The sequence below is a fragment of the Bufo bufo genome, chromosome 9, assembly GCF_905171765.1.
Source record: "Bufo bufo chromosome 9, aBufBuf1.1, whole genome shotgun sequence".
NCBI lineage: Eukaryota > Metazoa > Chordata > Amphibia > Anura > Bufonidae > Bufo > Bufo bufo.
The window spans coordinates 220211794-220237022 of NC_053397.1; the positions used below are offsets into that span (position 1 = coordinate 220211794).

The 25229-nt window shown below is 44.2% G+C and overlaps 1 protein-coding gene across 1 annotated transcript in view; it reads right to left on the minus strand.

Annotated features, from left to right (window-relative positions):
• Nucleotides 1-1973: 1973 nt before the first annotated feature.
• HOOK1 (hook microtubule tethering protein 1) overlaps nucleotides 1974-25229 on the minus strand; it is a 32602-nt gene continuing 9346 nt past the window's right edge. The window contains exons 3-22 of the mRNA XM_040406916.1: nucleotides 24082-24154; nucleotides 23181-23231; nucleotides 22390-22522; nucleotides 22229-22296; nucleotides 19879-19941; nucleotides 18189-18272; nucleotides 14154-14311; nucleotides 11302-11442; nucleotides 10860-11061; nucleotides 9891-10001; nucleotides 9642-9729; nucleotides 9478-9538; nucleotides 5581-5721; nucleotides 5011-5104; nucleotides 4890-4924; nucleotides 4721-4806; nucleotides 4446-4546; nucleotides 3756-3857; nucleotides 3588-3656; nucleotides 1974-2541 (exon numbers count right to left, since the gene is read on the minus strand). Of these exons, the coding sequence (XP_040262850.1) occupies nucleotides 2395-2541; nucleotides 3588-3656; nucleotides 3756-3857; nucleotides 4446-4546; nucleotides 4721-4806; nucleotides 4890-4924; nucleotides 5011-5104; nucleotides 5581-5721; nucleotides 9478-9538; nucleotides 9642-9729; nucleotides 9891-10001; nucleotides 10860-11061; nucleotides 11302-11442; nucleotides 14154-14311; nucleotides 18189-18272; nucleotides 19879-19941; nucleotides 22229-22296; nucleotides 22390-22522; nucleotides 23181-23231; nucleotides 24082-24154 (2008 nt within the window). The 3' untranslated portion in view covers nucleotides 1974-2394. The remainder of the gene's footprint in view (nucleotides 2542-3587; nucleotides 3657-3755; nucleotides 3858-4445; nucleotides 4547-4720; nucleotides 4807-4889; nucleotides 4925-5010; nucleotides 5105-5580; nucleotides 5722-9477; nucleotides 9539-9641; nucleotides 9730-9890; nucleotides 10002-10859; nucleotides 11062-11301; nucleotides 11443-14153; nucleotides 14312-18188; nucleotides 18273-19878; nucleotides 19942-22228; nucleotides 22297-22389; nucleotides 22523-23180; nucleotides 23232-24081; nucleotides 24155-25229) is intronic.

A 25229-nucleotide genomic window follows, 5' to 3' on the forward strand; every position in this document is an offset into this window, starting at 1 on the left:
GTGCAATAAAATAATTTCATTGTACAAACATTATTAAAATAGAACTGTGACGATACCTCCTCCTTCACCCAGCGCAGCTGCCAGGTAATCAATACTTGTAGTATGCAGTGTAGATCCACACAATGATCTATTCACAAAGAATTTCCTAACATTCATACATATTTACACTGTGCTGAGAGTAATGCGTATATTAACCTCTGATCACCTTCTTACAGTTCACATATATAATTCATCTACATATAAAGTGCAGTCACTGTGTACATACATTACTTATCCTGTACTGATCCCGAGTTACATCCTGTATTATACTCCAGAGCTGCACTCACTATTCTGCTGCTGCAGTCACTGTGTACATACATTACTTATCCTGTACTGATCCTGAGTTACATCCTGCATTATACTCCAGAGCTGCACTCACTATTCTGCTGGTGCAGTCACTGTGTACATACATAACTTATCCTGTACTGATCCTGAGTTACATCCTGTATTATACTCCAGAGCTGCACTCACTAATCTGCTGGTGGAGTCACTGTGTACATACATTACTTATCCTGTACTGATCCTGAGTTACATCCTGTATTATACTCCAGAGCTGCACTCACTATTCTGCTGGTGCAGTCACTGTGTACATACATTACTTATCCTGTACTGATCCTGAGTTACATCCTGTATTATACTCCAGAGCTGCACTCACTATTCTGCTGGTGCAGTCACTGTGTGCATACATTACTTATCCTGTACTGATCCTGGGTTACATCCTGTATTATACTCCAGAGCTGCACTCACTATTCTGCTGGTGCAGTCACTGTGTACATACATTACTTATCCTGTACTGATCTTGAGTTACATCTTGTATTATACTCCAGAGCTGCACTCACTATTCTGCTGGTGCAGTCACTGTGCACATACATTACTTATCCTGTACTGATCCCGAGTTACATCCTGTATTATACTCCAGAGCTGCACTCACTATTCTGCTGCTGCAGTCACTGTGTACATACATTACTTATCCTGTACTGATCCCATTACATCCTGTATTATACTCCAGAGCTGCACTCACTATTCTGCTGGTGCAGTCACTGTGTACATACATTATATTACTTATCCTGTACTGATTCTGAGTTACATCCTGTATTATACTCCAGAGCTGCACTCACTATTCTGCTGGTGCAGTCACTGTGTACATACATTACTTATCGTGTACTGATCCTGAGTTACATCCTGTATTATACTCCAGAGCTGTACTCACTATTCTGCTGGTGCAGTCACTGTGTACATACATTACTTATCCTGTACTGATCCTGAGTTACATCCTGTATTATACTCCAGAGCTGTACTCACTATTCTGATGGTGCAGTCACTGTGTACATACATTACTTATCCTGTACTGATCCTGAGTTACATCCTGTATTATACTCCAGAGCTGCACTCACTATTCTGCTGGTGCAGTCACTGTGTACATACAGTACATTATTTATCCTGTACTGATCCTTAGTTACATCCTGTATTATCCTCCAGAGCTGCACTCACCATTCTGCTGGTGTAGTCACTGTGTACATACATTACTTATCCTGTACTGATCCTGAGTTACATCCTGTATTATACTCCAGAGCTGCACTCACTATTCTGCTGGTGCAGTCACTGTGTACATACATTACTTATCCTGTATTATCCTCCAGAGCTGCACTCACTATTCTGCTGGATGAAGCTGAGGATCAGTGTGCAGTGACTCCACAGATGTAGACTATATATACTGTGTCTGGTGATCAGAGATGGGTTTTCCCTTTGATAATGAAAATGGAAAAAAATGACAATAAAACACCGGCACCAGATTCAGGTTAATACTGGAGATTCACAAAAAAAATATAACCAGCGATGTCACCCGCAGCGATGTCAGGTTACAGCTCTGCAAAATGAAAGTGATGATTTTTATTCGGTTGCTATTGGCAACACCGCTGTTTCTTTTTTGCATTTTTTTTTTTAGAAATCCCTCGCAAATGTGTAACTGCTCCCTAAGCAGAGAGGTGACGGGGATCCTGTGGGATCACGTGATGTTCAGGAACATAGCAACGCGGCATTCCGAGGTCTGAGGCACCAGGTACCTGATACCCAGTGAAGCCGTTCCAGTCGTGAGCTCGTGGAGGTCAGAAAAGAAGTAGAACCATTTTCATCCGTTCTTCTCATATACAAATCACGGACAGAAGACATAAATAGAAGAAATTATCCGTATAACAGAAAGAAACGCGGAAAATACGCTGATCTAGTCAGTACGCTACAGAACAAACCGTCCACCAAGCTGATGACCTGCATCGACTTCTCTTTCATTACACTACCACCGCTGCCTGTCATTTAAATACGTAAGTGCACTTCTGTGTTTGTGTTCTCGTCTGCGCTTTAATTAGGGGAGGCAGAATGTACAGCCACCGAGACGTTCCTCCTCGAGTTGGTCACGTGGCGCTGTTGAGACAGGAAAGATCTCCCGGAGGAATCCTTCCGCCCGGCTAAACGAGACTCCATCGCCAACTTCTGGTGCTCGATGCTCTGCAAAGATAAAGTTATCTGTAAATGTCTACATAGTGGAGATATGAGATAGATAGATAGATAGATAGATAGATATGAGATAGATAGATGATAGATAGATAATAGATAGATAGATAGATAGATAGATAGATGATAGATAGATAATAGATAATAGATAGATAGATAGATAATAGATAGATAATAGATAGATAATAGATAGATAATAGATATGAGATAGATAGATAATAGATAGATAATAGATAGATAATAGATAGATAATAGATAGATAGATAGATAGATAGGAGATAGATAGATATGAGATAGATAGATAGATAGATATGAGATAGATAGATAGATAGATAGATAGATAATAGACAGATAGATAGATAGATAGATAGATAGATAGATAATAGATAGATAATAGATAGATATGAGATAGATAGATAATAGATATGAGATAGATAGATAGATAGATAGATAGATAATAGATATGAGATAGATAGATAATAGATAGATAGATAATAGATAGATAGATAATAGATAGATATGAGATAGATAGATAATAGATATGAGATAGATAGATAATAGATAGATAGATAGATAGATAGATATGAGATAGATAGAGAGATAGATAGATAGATAGATAGCTACTCTCATATCTATCTATTATCTATCTATCTCATATCTATCTATTATCTATCTATCTATTATCTATATTATCTATCTATCTATCTCATATCTATCCATCCACTGTTACTTGCGGAGTGTATTGTGACGCTATTATATGATTATTAGTACGGTTATTTGAGCTTTGTATGGCGCTGTTATACTGTATACTTCTCGCTGTACAATACCTGGCCGCTAGCGCTCTTTCTTTGCACTGTGTGGCAGTATTATTATTTTCCCATCTATAGCAGTATTATATGTACATTGTGTGGCGCTGTTATTTGCATGTCTATGGCAGCTATTCGCTTGTATTGTTTATCTTTTATTGTGATCTTCTGCCTCACTAATTTCAATGGTCTCCTCCAGCGACACCGCAGCGCCGCCCGCTGAGCGCCCCTCACCTTGTTGTACCACGCCGTCACTATGAGCTTCTCCTCGTACTCGCGCACTTTTGCCTGCTGACACTCGGCCTGTGTGATGAGGAGGGAGAGAACATGTAATGCGGTGCCGCCATTACTCCCAGCGGTAAGCGGAGCCCTCCGCGTTCTGCTGCAGATCCCACCACTCACCTCCAGGTGCTCGATCCGCCGTTCCTTCTCCGTCAGCTGCTTCCGCAGTGACATAATTTCGGCTGAGGCCGGGTTTAATTTAGGATCTAATGTCTTTATTACCTAAAAGGAAAACAAATTGTCACATACGGTAATATTATCGTCTATACGGCGCCGGACACGTGCATGATTCTACATTAACAAGCCGTAAAGGTCCAATAATCCAGCATCTTCAGCACCACCGAGGGACTAAAACCTTAAAACTATCGCACTGTCTAAGGCCTATTGCACACGACCGTATGGCTTTTTCAGTATTTTGCGGTCCGCAAAAAATACGGATGACGTCCGTGTGCATTCCGTTTTTTGTGGAATGGAACAGCCGGCCCCTGATAGAACAGCACTATCCATGTCCATTATGCGGACAATAATAGGACATTTTCTATTTCTGAACGGAAATACGTAAACAGAAGGCATACGGAGTACCTTCCGTTTTTTTTGCGGCTCCATTTAAATGAATGGTTCCGTATACGGTCCGTATACTGAACGCAAAAAAGGAACGTAAACGCTGCTGCAATCCTGATTCTGCAATAACTCTAGAAGTGTATGGTCAATTAAAGGGACGGTACTTTTTTTGGGCAGCATCTGTGCTTGGTTTGTCGTCTGAGCCGACAGTATGAGATTGCACAGCGCAGACCCCACCGTCACACTCACGTTTCTGGCTTTTTCCAGGTAAATCTTGTAGCGGTCTTCCATGGCTTTCATGTCGTCGTCCTTCTTGTGAAGTGCTGCCTCCAGCTCCACGACCCGCTGAGCTGTATGAGAGGGAGGATGATTTTATGTGTCATGGTGCACAGACTCCTACTGCACCAGAAGAGCTGATGATATTAATCAGCAGAGCTTTGCATAAGTACACGTTCCTGTACCTACCTGTCCAGTGAAAGATTGTCTTATATCCCACCACTAGAGGGCACCGTCTGATAACTTACCGCTCTGATCTGCTGCGTCGGGCTCCAAGTCTTCCAGTTGCTCTTTCTTGGTCTCTATGGCATCATGAACCTCCTTTAACTTCTCCCTGCAGATGAAATATGAGTCACAATCTGCTCCCGTGGTCCTATCAGCCTGCTTAAGGACGTGGATGCAGAACTTTATACTTACATTTGTGCCTCGATTTTCTTTTTCAGCGTGTTGGACTGCAAGAAAAAGCCATTAGTTCTCACCTGTGTACAAGATACAACCACAGCACACATGACTTTTCTGTGTCTATATTCTGACTTACTCCGGCACTGTCTGCTTCACTGCCCTGACTCTGCAAGGACTTCTGCAGATCTACAATCTGCAGCTGCAGCTCCTCCACACGACCCAGGTTTAGCCTGTTAAACAGAAGGTAATATTCATCATGTTATATCCACAATCCTACGAGACAGGATCAGAATTTTGTCACAACTTTCAGCAAAGCTGAAGAGACAAATTTAAAAGGAAGATGTAGTTCTGCAGTTTGGCCACTAGATGTCAGCAAAGAACATACAAAGCGCAGCAGTCTCCTACACTAGGGGGGGGGGGAACTGCTCCATCACCTTGCCGCCCTGTAGCTGCACTGACATGTAGGCACAGACAGTCCCATGGTCTAAAATAATCCAGCACCTGCGCAAACTTAGCCACCTGGCACTGCTGGTATGATGGCAGAGCATCATGAACGGAAGCTGTGATGCAGATGTGATGCATTTGCTATGTAGGTGATGCGTGTAGGCACGACCTGCATCCTCCACCATAAAACAGCTGTCTGAATGATGCTGTCCCATACCCTGTGTTTGTAAGGCTGACCCCTACCCAAGCGTCTTCATCTCACCGGTTCTCTGTCTCCAGCTCGCTCATCTTCCTTTGTTTTTCCTCCATCTGAACCTGGAGGTCTGCGATGCGCTCATTCTCCGATCCTTCCTGCTGAACTCGGAGCATCTTATTCTCGTGCTGGAGTCTAATGAACATCTCCCTGCAATTGCAAACGATCGGTTACACACCCCCTGCTGTCATATAGCCCTGTGTACGGCTGCCTGCATATGGTCAGTATGTCCCAGTGTAGCAGTACTTTACACTGGTGAGACACTGGATAGTAAAGGCATGCACACTGAGATATCTGAAAGTATGCACTAGTTGGAAGCTCTTTCCCACTGCTGTAAATAGATGTATTGCTGCTGCACATCAGGACTTTTTTTTTTCTAAAAGCAGAAAGTTATAACCAGCATTTAATCACTGCTGAACCAGCAAAATTTAAAGTGAATGTCCAGAAGTTCCAACCTTTCCTTAGTGTATCTGTTTAGCAGTAAGAGCTCTGTTTTCATGATATGGAGCTCCAGCTCCACTACAGACGTAGAGCTGCGTGGTAAAAGTCCTTTAGAGGGAGTTCACCTCCTACAGATCTATTAAAAATGTATACATCCGTATGGGGTAAGTGCCTCTTGGTGGAGGCCGTCAGAATGTGACCAGAAGGATTACGATCTGTTTAAAGGGATTTCTTTTATAAAACTGTATTCATTTCACATCTGGAGAATGAAGTCACTCTGCAAGGCACGGTGCACAGTCCTTTCTGATAGTCTGGTTGCTAGGGCCACATTGCCTAACAACCACAGTGTTCCCAATGAGGTTGTCAGGAGCAAGTCCCTAGCAACCAGTCTGTCTTGGATCTGAAATTCAAGAGGAAACCGTCAGTAAACTGGGGGCAGATAGAGAGCAATGAGGACTTATTTAGATGAAAGTCCTATTAAAGGGGTTGTCCAGTTTAGAAAACCCATTGTCAGACACCCCATTAGTATATTCTGATCTAATAGAGGGTCCTCTGCTCAGGATCGGGGTGGAGAGTGGCTATAAAGAGACAACCCATTAATGTGAATGGACATTGTGTAATACTTTATATCCCCTGTGGTGGCGCTGCAGAGAAACCGAACACTTCCTGACAGATTACAGCAAATCGGTGGAGGTCATCGTTCTGACCAGTCTAAGATCCACTAAAAGATGGATGAAGTCAGTGTCGGGCTGGGGTACTTAGGGCCCACCAGTGTAACTGATTCTGGGGGCCCACCTTAGGGCTCCTACACACTAACTTATTTTTTTTTCCATGTCCGTACCGTTCACTTCACTTTAATGGGGTCGCAAAAAAACAAAAACAAAATATGACTCTGTGTGCATTCCGTGTCTGTATGTCCGCATGGCCGTTCTGCAAAATGTCAGAACATGTCCTATTATTGTCGGCATTACAGACAAGGATCGGACGGTTCTATTAGAGGTCGGCCGTTCTGTTCCGTATAATGTGGAAGGCACACACCCGGTATCCATGTTTTGCGGATTCGCAATTTGCGGACTGCAAAACATCCAGCGGCCGTGTTCATGATAACAGAAATATTAAAGATAAAGTATGATGGCGGACACTCACAGCAGCACGCACAAACACACATGTGGCAGAATTTACACATATACGGATATCCTGCGCTTAAGTCAGTCAGAAACAGACACATGCAGCGCACACCGATCACTCATTGGACACATGTGGGACACAAGACACTTATACATAAAACATATATAGCACACACCAATCACACATAGGAAACACGCAATGCACACACCAAGACATTTATGCCTAAACCTATTAGGTGTAGCACATTTAAAGGGGTTCTCTCACTTCAGCAATTGGCATTTATTATGTAGAGAAAGTTAATACAAGGCACTTACTAATGTATTGTGATTCTCCATATTGGCTTTTTTCCATCACATTATACACAGCTTGTATCCGTGGTTAAGACCACCGTGTAATCCAGCAGCGGTGGCCGTGCTTGCACACTATAGGTAAAGGTGTTGGCCTATGCGCACTTCCAGCCTTTCCCTATAGTGTGTAAGCACGGCCACCGCTGCTGGATTACACGGTGGTAATACGCACGGATACGTGCTGTGTATAATGTGATGGAAAGGAGGCAATATGGAGAATCACAATACATTAGTAAGTGCCTTGTATTAACTGCATGATAAATCCCATTTACTGAAGTGAGACAAACCCTTTAACCCCTTTAAGCATAAATGTCTGGCATGAAATTTACCAAATCTTAACCTCTTCATATTGTACATAATCTACATTATAATTAAAAGGGTTGTCCGACCATAATGACCTCTCTCCTGTCTACAGGATCGGTGCTACATATCAGATTGCTGGGGTCTGACTGCGAACACCCACTGATCATGAACAAAGGGGTCCTGAGACATTCAATTACATTACCACGAATCTATGTAGACAAGGGTCTTAAGACCACGTTCCCTGGATCATGGGGGTCCCAGCAATCAGACCCCCACCAATCAGACACTTATCACCTGTCGTGTCAGAGCTGTTGGACCTTTTCACATTCCCTCTCCTTAAAGGTTTTCTTTGGGTGTAAAAAACTAAAAAATTAAATCTGGCCCAAAATATGTGTCAAACTAAAATAGAAATGCTCGCCTGTTAAAGGGCCGGTGTCCACTCTTCTAGTTATCCTCTAGCCACAGGATCGGGGAACACTAAGTGATCCGTGGGGGTCTGAACGCTGGAGCCCCCACTGATCCCCCTTCTTGACTGAGTGACAAGTGGAGCACATGCCCTACCTCTCCATCCGTCTCTATGGGGTCGCTGGAGATGGCGGAGTGCAGCGCTGGCTATTTCCAGTGGTCCCAAAGAGAATACATGGAGCAGCAGGGCGTATGTGTGGCCTGTCACTCCATCAAAAAGGGGGAACAGGACCCGTTCCTGGGATCAGTGGGGGTCACAGAATCGGACCTCACTAATCATATAGTTATGCCCTATGGTGTGGAGAGGATAACTTGAAAACCTGGACAACCCCTTTAAATCCTCCACCACCAGTATCTCTTTACATGGCAGCAGTGATGCCTGTAAATACGGAATATCATCACTGCCGCCATGTAAACCGTACGTGTCAATACTGGAGAATGTGACGCACTGTGCAGAATTTTTCAGGCATAAGTCCAACCCCCTTTGCAGGTCACAACCTTTAACAAAGCCCAAGCAAAGGCGCTAGAGGAGCAACGTGAGCAAAGGGCGCAAACGGAGGGACATAACTGAAACAGAGGCATTAGGGTCGCCTGAGGCAGGGTAATAGTGGGGATCCTGGAGCAGGGGTAACTGGAGAAGAGGCAATATTAGCGGTGCATTTAGAGTGGGGGCATCTGGAGCTGTGGCACTAATGAGGGTGCATCTAAAGCAGAGGCATTGGGGGGACCTAGGGCAGAGTCCCCCCAATGCCACTCTGAACTCTGCAGAGAGCAGCACACATACACAGATCTGAGTCTGCTATAAACAAATCCCCTATTTCCCCCTTTCAGTCTCCTACAGCTCAAGACTGTCACACACCTGAGAAATCAGCCCAGCACCGCAGAGGAGTCCTTCTCTCCAGCAGCCACAGTTTCCTGACAGCAGGGAGAGCAGGAGGATGGCCAGACACCTTCTCGCCTCCTTCACTGCCAGCAGCCCGGGAAGGCTAGAAGATACTGCGGGGCCTCCTGTACAATGTACACCAGTAGGAGGCCGCATCACTGTGCGATACTGCCACCTAGTGGTTACAATAATTATCTCTCCTGAGAAACAAGAGAAATAATTACTCCTCTGTCTTATCTCCGAGTGCAGGAGACTGGGGGCCTACCGAGGAATCCCCCGCCAGTCCGAGCCTCGAGGAAGTCAACGACCACCGACCCAATCACCAGCTGCGGTACTCACCGATATTCGACCGGCAGAAGCTCGGCTGCTAGATTCTCGTTGTTCTTGAAGCCGGATTCTCCTACAGAAGATGAAAGGGTATAAAGAGCAAGGATTAGTAATGCCATCAAATGCTTATCACTCCAGTACTGTGAGGCGCCCCCTACAGGCTCTTCACGACTCACCAGACTGATTGAGATGATCCTGCTGCACCAGGGAACATCGCAGCTCCTCATTGGTTTCCTTCAGAGCATCCCGCTGGACGATCACTCTCTACAGAGCAACGGAAAAAAAGAATTTAAGTATTTAGGGAAAAAACCTACCTGCAAACAACATTTTACGAGCTCTCCTATGATACAGCATGATGTATGGACTGAGGAAGTGTTGCGACCATGAAACGTGATATTGGAACCCAGTGGTCCGGGTACTGATACCTCCTTCTCTTTCACAAGAGCTTCCTGCTTCTCCCGGAGTCGACCCATGTCGTAGACCAGGGTGTCCGCTCTCTTGGTTTCCATGGACAGCTTGTTGTGCAGGTCCTGGACCTGAAGAAGAAAGATGGAAGGGGATACCCTGGTGAGACCCCTCCTTTACAAGGGTTTTCCAGGGCTCAAATATTGATGATCTATCCTCTGTGGGGTCTGGCATCCCGGCCAATCAGCTGTTGGAAGGGGCTGTGGCACTCAGGTGAACAACGCAGCCTCTTCTTCAGTCTTAGGGTCCATTCAGACGTCCGTAATGTTTTGCGGTCCGCAAATTGCAGACCGTAAAACACTGACGCCAAACATCGCTGGCACTTAATAGATAATTCCTATTAATAGGACATGCTCTATTTTTTTCCGGAAATGCGGATGCGGACAGCACACTGTGTGCTGTCCGCATCTTTCCCGAACTATTGAAAATTAATGGGTCCGCATAACTGCGGAACGGATCCGGACCCATTCAACGGATGTCTGAATGGACCCAAAGGGCTCATGCACACGAATGTATTTTCTTTCCGTGTCCGTTCCGTTTTTTTTGCAGACCGTATGCTGAACCATTCATTTTAATGGGTCTGCAAAAAAAAACGGAAGGTACTCCGTGTGCATTCTGTTTCCGTATTTCTGTTCCGCAAAAAAATAGAACATGTCCTATTATTATCCGCATTACGGACAAGGATAGTACTGTTCTATTAGGGGCCGGCTGTTCCGTTCCTCAAAATACGGAATGCACACAGACGTCATCTGTATTTTTTGCGGATCCGTTTTTTGCAGACCGCAAAATACATACGGTTGTGTGCATGAGGCCTTAGTCTTAGAAAAGATAGCGCTGAGCTTGTCCAGCTGATAGAGGGGGGTGCTGAAGACTGGAACCCCCACCGACCTGATATTGATGACCTAACCCCAGTTAGTGCACCATCTTACCTGCCGTTTATACGTCTCCAGCTGGGCGCGGGCGGCGTTGGCTTTCTTTAGCTCCTCCTCCAAGCTGACGGTATTGTGCATGTACATTAGGTTTGTGTCTTCCAGGGATTTCACTTGCCTCCGCAGGTCGTTCAGGTCCTCCAGCTTCTTGCGGTAGGATTCCACCGTGGACTCCAGCTTGGCGGCTTTATCAGCGTTAGTCCTGCCAGGATGGATACGTTTTACTACAATGTGCCTACAGAAGTATCTACCCCGCCCCTTCGTCGTTGTGGTGGTGTTTTTTTTTTGTTGCATTTTTTGACTGACTTTATCCCCTGGCCGTCTCTTTTCAGTCACTGTGTGGCAGAGCGGTGTGGGGTGAAAAACTCCATGTGGTCTGAAATCTGCTGTGATTCAACAGCTCCACAAGGGGTGTGAATACTTTCATATGCACTGTGGTTACCTGAGAACATCGATTTCATCCTTCAGGGCTCTGGACTCCTCGGCCAGGCTGGCCAGCTCATCGTTCCTGTTCTGAGTCTCGATCAGTTGCCTCTCCAGCTCCTCGCAGTGCACCCGGTAATCGTCCTTTGCAGCTTCAAGTCTGTCATTAAAACAAGACGGGGACATTATTGTAAGTATTTGTGACACATACCTTTTTTCTAAATTTTTGCTTCCATGTGTCCCCCTTAGTGCTGCTGGGGTGGGCTCTGGTCACACTCTTGCTCCTTCTCCCTCTGGCAGCTGAAAATATAATCCTCTTTTACCTGCCCCTGGAGAAGGAATCTTCTCAGCTATCCTGCCATCTACTGCAGAGACTCTGCTCCTCTCTGACAAGCAGGGCAGAAGCTATTTCTATTGGCAGACCTGCAGTGAACAGAGGATCACTACGCAGAGTGTGGGGCGAGGGATTGAGCATGTGTGTCTACAGCACATAGCTTATTAGGAGGATGGGCGCATTGTTATACACAGTGTGAGCACCATGTGGCGCCATACTATATAAGTAAATGAACACCAGGTGGCACCATACTCAGAGGGCGCAATACTATGTAAGTAAATGGACACCAGGTGGAGCCATACTATGTAAGTAAATGGACACCAGGTGGAGCCATACTATGTAAGTAACTGAACACAAGGTGGTGCCAAGCTATGTAAGTAACTGAACACCAGGTGGAGCCATACTATGTAAGTAACTGAACACCAGGTGGAGCCATACTATGTAAGTAAATGGACACCAGGTGGAGCCATACTATGTAAGTAAATGGACACCAGGTGGAGCCATACTATGTAAGTAACTGAACACTAGGTGGAGCCATACTATGTAAGTAACTGAACACCAGGTGGAGCCATACTATGTAAGTAACTGAGCACCAGGTGGAGCCATACTATGTAAGTAACTGAACACCAGGTGGAGCCATACTATGTGAGTAACTGAACACCAGGTGGAGCCATACTATGTCAGTAACTGAACACCAGGTGGAGCCATACTATGTCAGTAACTGAACACCAGGTGGAGCCATACTATATAGTAAATGGACACCAGGTGGAGCCATACTATGTAAGTAACTGAACACTAGGTGGTGCCATACTATGTAAGTAACTGATCACCAGCTGGTGCCATACTATGTAAGTAACTGATCACCAGGTGGAGCCATACTATGTATGTAACTGAACACCAGGTGGAGCCATACTATGTGAGTAACTGAACACTAGGTGGTGCCATACTATGTAAGTAACTGATCACCAGGTGGAGCCATACTATATAAGTAACTGAACACCAGGTGGAGCCATACTATATAAGTAACTGAACACCAGGTGGAGCCATACTATATAGTAAATGAACACCAGGTGGCGCCATACTCAGAGGGCGCAATACTATGTAAGTAAATGGACACCAGGTGGAGCCATACTATGTAAGTATATGGACACCAGGTGGAGCCATACTATGTAAGTAACTGAAAACAAGGTGGTGCCATACTATGTAAGTAACTGAACACCAGGTGGTGCCATACTATGTAAGTAAATGGACACCAGGTGGAGCCATACTATGTAAGTAACTGAACACTAGGTGGAGCCATACTATGTAAGTAACTGAACACCAGGTGGAGCCATACTATGTAAGTAACTGAGCACCAGGTGGAGCCATACTATGTAAGTAACTGAACACCAGGTGGAGCCATACTATGTGAGTAACTGAACACCAGGTGGAGCCATACTATGTAAGTAACTGAACACTAGGTGGTGCCATACTATGTAAGTAACTGATCACCAGGTGGAGCCATACTATGAATGTAACTGAACACCAGGTGGAGCCATACTATGTGAGTAACTGAACACTAGGTGGTGCCATACTATGTAAGTAACTGATCACCAGGTGGAGCCATACTATGTAAGTAACTGATCACCAGGTGGAGCCATACTATGTAAGTAACTGAACACCAGGTGGAGCCATACTATGTGAGTAACTGAACACCAGGTGGAGCCATACTATGTGAGTAACTGAACACCAGGTGGAGCCATACTATGTAAGTAACTGAACACTAGGTGGTGCCATACTATGTAAGTAACTGAACACAAGGTGGTGCCATACTATGTGAGTAACTGAACACCATGTGGAGCCATACTATGCAAGTAACTGAACACCATTTGGAGCCATATTATGTAAGTAACTGAACACTAGGTGAATCCATTCTATGTAAGTAACTGAACACCAGGTGGAGCCATACTATGTAAGTAACTGAGCACCAGGTGGAGCCATACTATGTAAGTAACTGAACACCAGGTGGAGCCATACTATGTGAGTAACTGAACACCAGGTGGTGCCATACTATGTAAGTAACTGAACACTAGGTGGTGCCATACTATGTAAGTAACTGAACACCAGGTGAAGCCATACTATGTAAGTAACTGATCACCAGGTGGTGCCATACTATGTGAGTAACTGAACACCAGGAGCAGCCATACTATGTAAGTAACTGAACACTAGGTGGTGCCATACTATGTAAGTAACTGAACACTAGGTGGTGCCATACTATGTAAGTAAATGAACATCAGGTGGAGCCATACTATGTAAGTAACGGAACACCAGGTGGAGCCATACTATGTAAGTAACTGAACACCAGGTGGTGCCATACTATGTAAGTAAGTGAACACCGGGTGGTGCCATACTATGTAAGTAAATGAACACCAGGGGGCACTATACTATTTAAATCAGTTGTCAGGATAGGCGATCAATATCTGACAAGCGCAGGTCCAACACCCTGCACCCCTCCCCCCACATCAGCTGTTGTAGCTTTAGTCTCTGGATGGTGCTACCTGTAGTTCTCTTCCTGCAGCTGCTCCAGTTGTATTTGGAGGTATTTCTTGGCCACCGTGGTGGTGGGCTCCTCGGAGGAGTCTAATTGGTTTAACCTTTCGTTCTGGACCTCGTATTCTGCTAGCAGGCTGTTTCTTTCTTCTTGTAGACTGGCCACCTTATGGACAAAGGTGAAAAGCACAATAAGATATGGTCGCAGTGCTTGTGCGCCAAACCTCCCCCCATGTATTATGTATGCAGTTTGTGCGCCATTCTTATTAATCTGCACGAAGCGCCATCATAGACTGGTTACTTGCACCACGGAGCGTATTTCAAGTGTATGATTCCATATTTACTACAGTTTGAACTTTTTCTCTCCATAGGATCCTATGGGTGTCATCCAACTACAAACATGGCAGCTACCAAAAGTAACGTAATGTGTTGCAGCGGTTGCACGGCTGTGTCCTACGATCCTATGATTGCGAGGGTACAGCAGCACTGCATGCTCTGCATATGAACGGTAGCCTCCAACCTGTGGCCCACCAGCTGCTGTGAAACTACAACTCCTAACGTGCCCTGACACTATTAGTATACAAGGACCTCACATGTCTGTGATAGTTTTATCTATTGCGACACACAGCGAGCGTGCTCCGCGTCCTGCTCTATTTGCTCAAGAGCTTCCAAGGTGGTTATAAAAATAGCATCAAAGAAGAAGCCAAGGGGCGAGAGCGTGCGCAGGGGGCTGCCGAGTCAGTGCTTAGTCTGATAACGCCATCCGCTAGTGGGGGTAGGTAGGCATATGAAGAGGGGTGGGTGGGATCCGCCCGCTTAGAGAAGCCTGACATGAACACTGATCCTCTACAGAAATGCAATTCTCCTTTGCAGTACACAGGGTGAAATCCACAACGCATCTGCCGTTGCGGATTTGTCGCGATTCCGCAGTGGATTTTTCTACTGGATTTTTTGTCCTATGTGCCATATTGCCTGCATTTATATCACACCTCTGCTGGTCTACAAAAAGGAGAGGAAGCGACAGAAGGAAAGGTGTAATACGGGACTGTGTGATCAGACTACAGAAGGGTTGTATGTAGTCTGTAACCATGGAGACCCAATAGTTCTGAACAGGAGCTGTAGACATAAAATGATACATTTTTAACCATCTGCAAAGTTGCGTAATTTTTTTCCATTTTAGACACATTGGAGTTATAAAAAAAAAAAAGACTGGTTAAAAAAGTGGACATACCCTTTAGGGCTCATTCACACGAACGTGTGCTGCCCGTTGCCATATTGCGGCCCGCATTTGCAGATCCGCAATACATGGGCATCATTCCGTGTGCATTCCGCATCACAGATGCGGACTCATTCACTTCAATGGGTCCGCAAATCCGGGGATGCGGAATGGAGCACTACGGAGTGCTTCCTGGGGTTCCGTTCCGTGCCTCCGCACCGCAAAAAGATAGAACATCAAGTGAATGGGTCCGCGATCCCCATGCAGCTGGGCCACGGTCGGTGCCCGTGCATTGCGGACCACAGCACGGGCTTCACACGATCGTATGAACAAGCCCTTAAGAGGATCTTTGTAATATTCCTCCAGGCAACATAAAGGAATAAGTATATAACTGCCCCACAATGCCAAAGCAACCCATGCCCTTACAACATATACACTCACCTAAAGAATTATTAGTGCCCCCATACTAATACGGTGTTGGACCCCCTTTTGCCTTCAGAACTGCCTTAATTCTACGTGGCATTGATTCCACAAGGTGCTGATAGCATTCTTTAGAAATGTTGGCCCATATTGATAGGATAGCATCTTGCAGTTGATGGAGATTTGAGGGACGCACATCCAGGGCACGAAGCTCCCGTTCCACCACATCCCAAAGATGCTCTATTGGGTTGAGATCTGGTGACTGTGGGGCCATTTTAGTACAGTGAACTCATTGTCATGTTCAAGAAACCAATGTGAGATGATTGGAGCTTAGTGACATGGTGCATTATCCTGCTGGAAGTAGCCATCAGAGGATGGATACATGTTCTCATTCTGTTTACGCCAAATTTGGACTCTACCATTTGAATGTCTCAACAGAAATCGAGACTCATCAGACCAGGCAACATTTTTCCAGTCTCCAACAGTCCAGTTTTGGTGAGCTCGTGCAAATTGTAGCCTCTTTTCCCTATTTGTAGTGGAGATGAGTGGTACCCGGTGGGGTCTTCTGCTGTTGTAGCCCATCCGCCTCAAGGTTGTGCGTGTTGTGGCTTCACAAATGCTTTGCTGCAGACCTCGGTTGTAACGAGTGGTTATTTCAGTCAACGTTGCTCTTCTATCAGCTTGAATCAGTCGGCCCATTCTCCTCTGACCTCTAGCATCCACAAGGCATTTTTGCCCACAGGACGGCCGCATACTGGATGTTTTTCCCTTTTCACACCATTCTTTGTAAACCCTAGAAATGGTTGTGCGTGAAAATCCCAGTAACTGAGCAGATTGTGAAATACTCAGACCGGCCCGTCTGGCACCAACAACCATGCCACGCTCAAAATTGCTTAAATCACCTTTCTTTCCCATTCTGACATTCAGTTTGGAGTTCAGGAGATTGTCTTGACCAGGAGCACCCCCCTAAATGCATTGAAGCAACTGCCATGTGATTGGTTGACTAGATAATTGCATTAATGAGAAATAGAACAGGTGTTCCTAATAATTCTTTAGGTGAGTGTATTTATAGGATGCCACACAGAAGACATGTTCAAGCCACGAGATCGTGCAGTGACTAAACTCCAGCGGATTGGGACACGGCACTTCCGGGGTTAACACACTTACAGCCTTGGATCCAATATGGCAGCTGCTGGAGATCCGTACTGAAGCGTGTTGTAATAAAGCCCGCTGAGCGGGGGCCGGGGCTCTGTGGGCGGCTACAGGTGAAGGTTAAGGCATGTTGCATAACTGCAGGCACCCTTATATAAAGGGTAATGTTATAAAACAGGTGAAGAGGACAGAACATAGGGCCTCTTCAAGGGCAGCAAATACATGCGACTGATCTGCCGTGAGGCGTGGGAGCGGGGCCAACACCATGTTAATGTCTGATGACAGCGCTACTGATTAACCGGCCGCATGATACAATGTATATATAGTACAGGCAATTCTATCAATTCTATTTACATAGTATCACAATGACAGGCACAAAAGAGACGTCTACTGCCAGTCGATATAAACACAAGGCTCCATTATAAAGGGACCTGTCACTATAAAGGGGTCATCTGCTTAGGAAAATCCTTTGAAAATGTGCGCAAACTTTAATACTTCTTACAGCGGAGGGGTTGTTACAGTTATGTCCAGTCTAGACAATGAGGTATATAGTGCGGACTCCAGAATGAAACCTTTTCTTTGCACTGATACATTGTAACAAATTAGCAGGTCTGGAGAGGGATTTGGGCGCCTGATTTGCTCACAGAGTATAATCTAGACTGGATACTTCTCTCAGCTGTGGGGGGGGGGGGGGGGGGGGGGTGTCCAGGCTGTGGCAGTTAAGGCCTCATGCACACAAACGTATTTTCTTTCCGTGTCCGTTCTGGTTTTTTTTGCGAACCGTATGCGGAACCATTCATTTCAATGGGTCCGCAAAAAAAAACCTGAAGGTACTCCGTATGCATTCCGTTTCCGTATGTCTGTTTTTCCGTTCCGCAAAAATATAGAACATGTCCTATTATTGTCCGCATTATGTGCAAGGATAGGACGGTTCTATTAGGGGCCGGCTGTTCCGTTCCGCAAAATATGGAATGCACACGGACGTCATCTGTATTTTTTGGGATCCGTTTTTTGGGGACAGCAAAATACAAACGGTCGTGTGCAAGAGGCCTTAATAAGAATGTTTCTATTCACTGACACTGGGGGGTAGCGGCTGCTGATTAGGGCTATAATTGTCTGCCGCTATTTAAATGAATGAAGCTGTGAAGGTAAGTCCTAGTCATAGGTGTCTAATACGATAAGCCTATAGTCAGAGTATCAGATACAGTAAAGTCAGAGACGGTAAGTCACTGGTCACAGTTTCGGACACACTCACCTGGAGGTCCAGCTCTTGGCATCTTTGGCTCAGTTCTTCCTTTTCAGCTTCTGCGTTTTGGACTAATTCTAGAGCTCTCTTCAGCTGAAACAAAATCATAAAATATATAAAATTACCTTTAGATTATATTAAATGGGGATAATATCTGTATATTATATTGCATGAAGGTATAATACCTGTATATAATATTACATGGGGGTAATACCTGTATATAATATTACATGGGGTTAATACCTGTATATGATATTACATGGGGGTAATACCTGTATATAATATTACATGGGGGTAATACCTGTATATGATATTACATGGGGGTATAATACCTGTTTATTATATTACATTAGGGTATAATATATTTTTATTATATTACATGGAGTACAATACCTGAATATAATATCACATGGGGGTATAATACCTGTATATGATATTACATGGGGTTAATACTTGTATATGATATTACATGGAAGTAATACCTGTTTATTATATTACGGTATAATATATTATTATATTACATGGAGTACAATACCTGTATATAATATTACATGGGGGTATAATACCTATTTATTATATTACATTAGGTTATAATATATTTGTATTATATTACATGAAGTATAATACCTGTATATGATATTACATGGGGCTAATACTTGTATATGATATTACATGGGTTTAATACCTGTATATGATATTATATGGGGGTATAATACCTGTATATGATATTACATGGGGCTAATACTTGTATATGATATTACATGAGTTTAAACCCTGTATATGATATTACATGGCGGCATAATATCTGTTTATTATATTACATTTGGGTATAATATATTTGTATTATATTAGATGGAGTACAATACCTGTATATAATATTACATGGGGGAATAATACCTGTATATGATATTACATGGGAGTACTAGCTGTTTATTATATTACATTAGGGTATAATATATTTGCATTATATTAGATGGAGTACAATACCTGTATATAATATTTCATGGGGGTAATACCTGTATATTATATTTCATGGGGGTAATACCTGTATATTATATTTCATGGGGGTAATACCTGTGTATGATATTACATAGGGGTAATATCTGTATATTATATTACATGGGGGTAATACCTGTATATTATATTACATGGGGGTAATACCTGTATATTATATTACATGGGGGTAATACCTGTATATTATATTACATGGGGGTAATACATGTATATTATATTACATGGGGGTAATATCTGTATATTATATTACATGGGGGTAATATCTGTATAGTTTAGTATATGGGGGTAATACTTTACTTGCCCATTATACGAGGGGGCAATACCTCACAGAAGGGCTTATATAATATTCCTACACTCTTTGATATATTACTGATGGCTAATAAATGCAGAGTCGGCCTCCTGGTGACTGAGCCGCCACCTGCGCGTTGTGCAGTGACAGCGCCACATGGTATTTACCAGCGGTCGTATATCAGCTTGGGACTTAAGGACTGGACGTGCAGCCATATAATTTAGAATGACTCCATGTATCCTCATAAAGGTGACACTCTGCCTGAGGACGACCCACAGAGGAGGCAGTGGCAGACACAAACCCTACCCGGGTGACTCATGGGAGTGCACGGGGTGTGGCAGGGACAGTTAGGCCGGCAATAAATCCCTGCAGCTGAAGATGAGAAGAACACTTTACCTGCTGCTCCACATCTCCGGGTGATTCCATCGCTGAAGAGTCCACGGCGTCTTTACTCATCAGCTGAAACACAATACGCAGAGAAATGTCATCCAGGTCCCATACTGTACAGATATCGATTAGATTGTGCATGTCTCTGATCTGAGAGGGGTATTCTATATCTGGGACTGACTGCCAGGAGGAGCTAGGAGAGGGATTTATGGCTCCGGCTGCTCCATACCAGAACAAGGGCCCATTTACATGGCTAGATAATCAAACGAGCAATGATTTTCCAAGTTGATCAGCGCTTGTTTTCTTTGTGCAATCATCGTCCGTGAATTCAGATGAATGATCATTTGTGAGATCATTCCTCCCCATGCAGTCTGCAGCACATCCTATTTAAAACAACTGATGATTTTTGTGTCTGCATAAGGGCTCATGCACACGACTGCATGTATTTTGCGGTCCGCGAAAAATACGGATGAAGTTCGGGGGGAACATCCAGTATTGCATCCGTTTTCTTTGCAGATCCATTGTAACAATGTCTCTCCTTGTCTGCAAAACAGACAAGAATAGGACATGTTCTATTTTTTTGCAGAACGGCCATGCGGACATACGGAAACATTTCAGTTTTTTTTGCGGACCCACTGAAGTGAACGGTTCCGCATACGGGCTGCAAAACGGAACGGATACGGAAAGAAAATACGTTCGTGTGCATGAGCCCTAAAAGAAAGTCAGCTATCAATACAGAGAAGGTTGCCAAGTGCAATAGCACCAGGGTGTATAGGGATGGGGGTCCTGGGGGACTGTCACAGCTATGTTATACACAGAAAGGGTTAATTCCTCCAAACTGGCGCCTCCTATACATATCCTGGGTGTTACCTGGAATGCGCTGAATGTTTTACTGCTGCTTAGAATGTACTATGTATCATGATACAGCTATGCCTCATTATATATGTAAATCTGTCTGAGAGACGCCCGGCGACATACGGTGAGAAGAAAACATCAAAGTCACTTATGCAATAACTTATTGCCATAATCAGTATCTGGTCTGTTCACTTTTTAGGCTAGGGCTACACGGCAACACGTGTCGCACAATTTCTTGATGCAGAAAAGTCATGTGACATTTTTTATACATATAGTCAACGGTGTCGCACTGCGACTGCAACACGATAGTCACACAAAATCCATCAAAGTTGGATTTCTGAGCGACTGTCGCGTCGCAGTGTGACACCATTGTCTATCATTATAAAAAATGTTGTGCAACATGAACGTCGCACGACACATGTCGCAATGTAGTTGTACCCTTTTTGTTGCACGACTTATTGTCTTGTCACCGTGTAGCCCTAGCCTTAACAAGGTTGGTCATTCATTTGAATGGTCAGCATGTAATACTACATTTTCCTCTGTAGAGGGTGCTACGCTGGGGTCATATGGTTGTCCAGAACTTCCTCCATGCTAACAGCTGATCGCCGGGCTAGTGTCTTTTAAAGCAGTGGTTGTCAGTCCCATTAAATCTACAAAAAAGCTTGAGGGATACCGGAAAAACTTTGATTCACAAATTTTGTGTCATTGTCTCTGATCACCTCCAGAGCGTCTTTCAGAATTCTGCTAGTTGCACTTGGTCAGCAGCTTAGCTGCACCCACTGTCAGACATGTGACCCAAATGCAAAAATGTCATTTGAACTCCTAAAAATGCATTGCTCCCTGGTAAAGGCGGGGCCAGTAGAATGCTGTATGTGGCTTTGTGTGAATAGGCAAAATAAATAAAAAATAAACAAAAGTAAATCAATAGAAATAAATTGTAACAAGCAGAGGAAAAAAAAATGTTGCAAATTCACAACAAATTCTGCATCCGCGCGGTTGGTATTGTAATTTTCCATGCACATGTCTGCATAGAAAATCCGTGGCATTTCCATGCCACTCAAAAAGAATATGTTGCCCCCAGAATTTTGGCGCTGAGACATTGTGGCAAAATTCCGGTGGCGGCCTCGTGGTGTCTGCCTCCCATTGTTGGCAGCACTGCAGTTCACGGCCAGGAGCTTAAAAGCTGGGACCGCGCCAAGCGAGGGACATGTGTTATCCTGGTGTGGTGTGCAGACAGCCGCCACCTGAAGCCGCAGTGGCTCTCTGCTCGCGGTTCAGCTCCATTCAATGAAGCTAAGCCACAAGACGGGGCCGCAGCAGGAACCGTCGCGGTATACATGGCGGATTTTGACAGCGTGGATAGGCGCTTACTCTGCTGCCGAGTGGAAAGGGAAGGGAACTGACAACTGCACAGTTCCAGCACCAAACAATGGTTGTCATTCTTCCAACCATTTCAGGCCACAGGATACATTGTATCCGCAATACCTGACGCCCGCCCCCTTACCTCCTGGATGGCAGTCATGACCATGTGCTGGACAGATTCTTCAAGGGTCATTATGGTCTGGATGTGTTCTGAAATGGATGACACGATACAATGAAATGATGCTACTACGTCTTATCAATACAGAGACACACTGCATTGTCCCGGAGATGCTGACTCTGTACCGTGTTTCTTGTCGCAGTTTATAGCACACCCCAATATCAGCTGCAGTAAACGCCCCATCTCTGTTGGGTCTGAAGTTTCTGCAATTTGTCTGCAGTCAGGGAGCAGATACTCTGAAATCTGCTGATTGAATACCTGAAAATGTGTAGAAAGATGTTATGCTTTAATTCTACAGAAGATACAAAAAAAATATTTTGCATACTCCAGAGCAGCCTTCACAATTCTGCTGGCTCTTATTTGAAATAGCTTGTCATCAGATATTCGAAGAGGGTCACTTAGTTTTTCTCATATAAAGTTACTGTACAATGCCTGGAATTAAGATAACACGTACCCAAATACAAATTCCCAGAGCAAGATCTAAGCAAGCACTGAACAAGAAGGGACTGCTAGGAGATGTCAGCTCTGAAAACAATACAATAGTGAGTGCAGCTCTGGAGTATAATAAACTATGTAACTCAGGATCAGTACAGGATAAGTAATGTATGTACACAGTGACTGCACCAGCAGAATAGGGAGTGCAGCTCTGGAGTATAATACAGGATGTAACTCAGGATCAGTACAGGATAAGTAATGTATGTACACAGTGATTCCACCAGCAGAATAGTGAGTGCAGCTCTGGAGTATAATACAGGATGTAACTCAGGATCAGTACAGGATAAGTAATGTATGTACACAGTGACTGCGGCAGCAGACTAGTGAGTGCAGCTCTGGAGTATAATACAGGATGTAACTCAGATCCATGAAAGCAGATCTTACATAAACAAAGTGTTGAGCATTCTGATTTTTCTCTTACCTCGCGGTAATAATCCACAATTCCTTGTAAAATCTTCTTTAGGTTACTGATCTGCATACACAAAATGCATAATTAAACCAAATAAACAATGATTTCTTGCAAGCTCAATGATATACAGTGACTTCACCAGCAGAATAGTGAGTGCAGCTCTGGAGAATAATACAGGATAAATCTCAGGATCAGTACAGGATAAGTAATGTATGTACACAGTGACTCCACCAGCAGAATAGTGAGTGCAGCTCTGGAGTATAATACAGGATGTAACTCAGGATCAGTACAGGATAAGTAATGTATGTACACAGTGACTGCACCAGCAGAATAGTGAGTGCAGCTCTGGAGTATAATACAGGATGTAACTCAGGATTAGTACAGGATAAGTAATGTATGTACACAGTGACTGCACCAGCAGAATAGTGAGTGCAGCTCTGGAGTATAATACAGGATATAACTCTGGATCAGTACAGGATAAGTAATGTATGTACACAGTGACTGAACCAGCAGAATAGTGGGTGCAGCTCTTGAGTATAATACAGGATGTAACTCAGGATCAGTACAGGATAAGTAATGTATGTACACAGTGACTGCACCAGCAGAATAGTGAGTGCAGCTCTGGAGTATAATACAGGATGTAACTCAGGATCAGTACAGGATAAGTAATGTATGTACACAGTGACTGCACCAGCAGAATAGTGAGTGCAGCTCTGGAGTATAATACAGGATGTAACTCAGGATTAGTACAGGATAAGTAATGTAATGTATGTACACAGTGACTGCACCAGCAGAATAGTGAGTACAGCTCTGGAGTATAATACAGGATGTAACTCAGATTTATATCAGATAAAACTAAAAATAAAAATAAAATGAAATATTTCGGATCTTCTTGTCTAATAATGATAAATACCTTTATTCTCCGGTTTTCTCCAACATCTTCTTTAATACGAGATAACCAGGATTCATGAAAGTAGGCGCCATCTCTATGAAAAGTAAAGAACAAATCAGAGACTATAACTCTCATCATTTCTTCATCTTTATATACATACTGTAGCTCCCCGCCTTTAGCGCTTTAAAGTCACATATTGACAGTCTACTCCAGCCAATCACAGCACGGCTCTCACAAGTAAAAGAGTCAAAGGCCCCGTATGAGTTAAACCATGACACCTCTGACATCCTGGATGTCTGACTCATCATCTACATACCCTCCTCTGATGTATGACTGTAGGAAGCTAAGATATGAGGGGCTGTTTGCTGGTTTCTTATCCCTGACTAGAAAAAACCTGAATCATACCAATGACAGGCAGTAAAAGGGCAACCAAGGCAGCTCTGAAGCTTGTGGACCCTTCCAACAGCACCTCATATCTCAGCTTGCTCGACCCCAGTGAGAGGTAAGTAGAACATGAGTACAGGAAATTTTAGGTTGTGAGCGACATTAAACTACAGTGAGTGGGGGCACCTCCTATCTACATCCCACCCATTTTTAGAGGGGAAATCCATTTAGAGTGCCCTCCATATCTACCTTAAAGGGGCAATGCACTTTGGACAATAACCAAATAAAAAAATGCCTTTCTTCTGGCAGGCCGAGCCATCAGCTGTGATCTATGGGGAAACCTGCTAATAAGAGTTTAATCACCCTGCAGCGTCACCACAGGGGAAATTAAGTATTGCACAGTGTCCACTTACATCAATGGGTTCTCTGTGTAATACAGGACAGGACAAGTCCTCCTGAGCGAGAGACGAGGATCCTGAGTAGAGGACACCCCGCTATTAACTCACCAAGAGGGTCTATGACTGTGAGTCCTCCAAACTGGGCAACCCCTTTAAGACCAGACGGAAGATGTTTAGCAAGTATGGGAAGTAGTTCAGATAGTTCCCACTTTGGGATAACTCTCACCTTGGAGATTCAGGACATATCTTTGTGACAAGGACCTGACTGACCCATGAGCAGAATACAGACTACTGGGGGGGGGGGGGGGGCTGACACGACCTAGGGATGAGCTATATAGCAGGCTTAGGACTAAGGTGACACAGGAGGCGCCCTGTAAGGTCCTGACC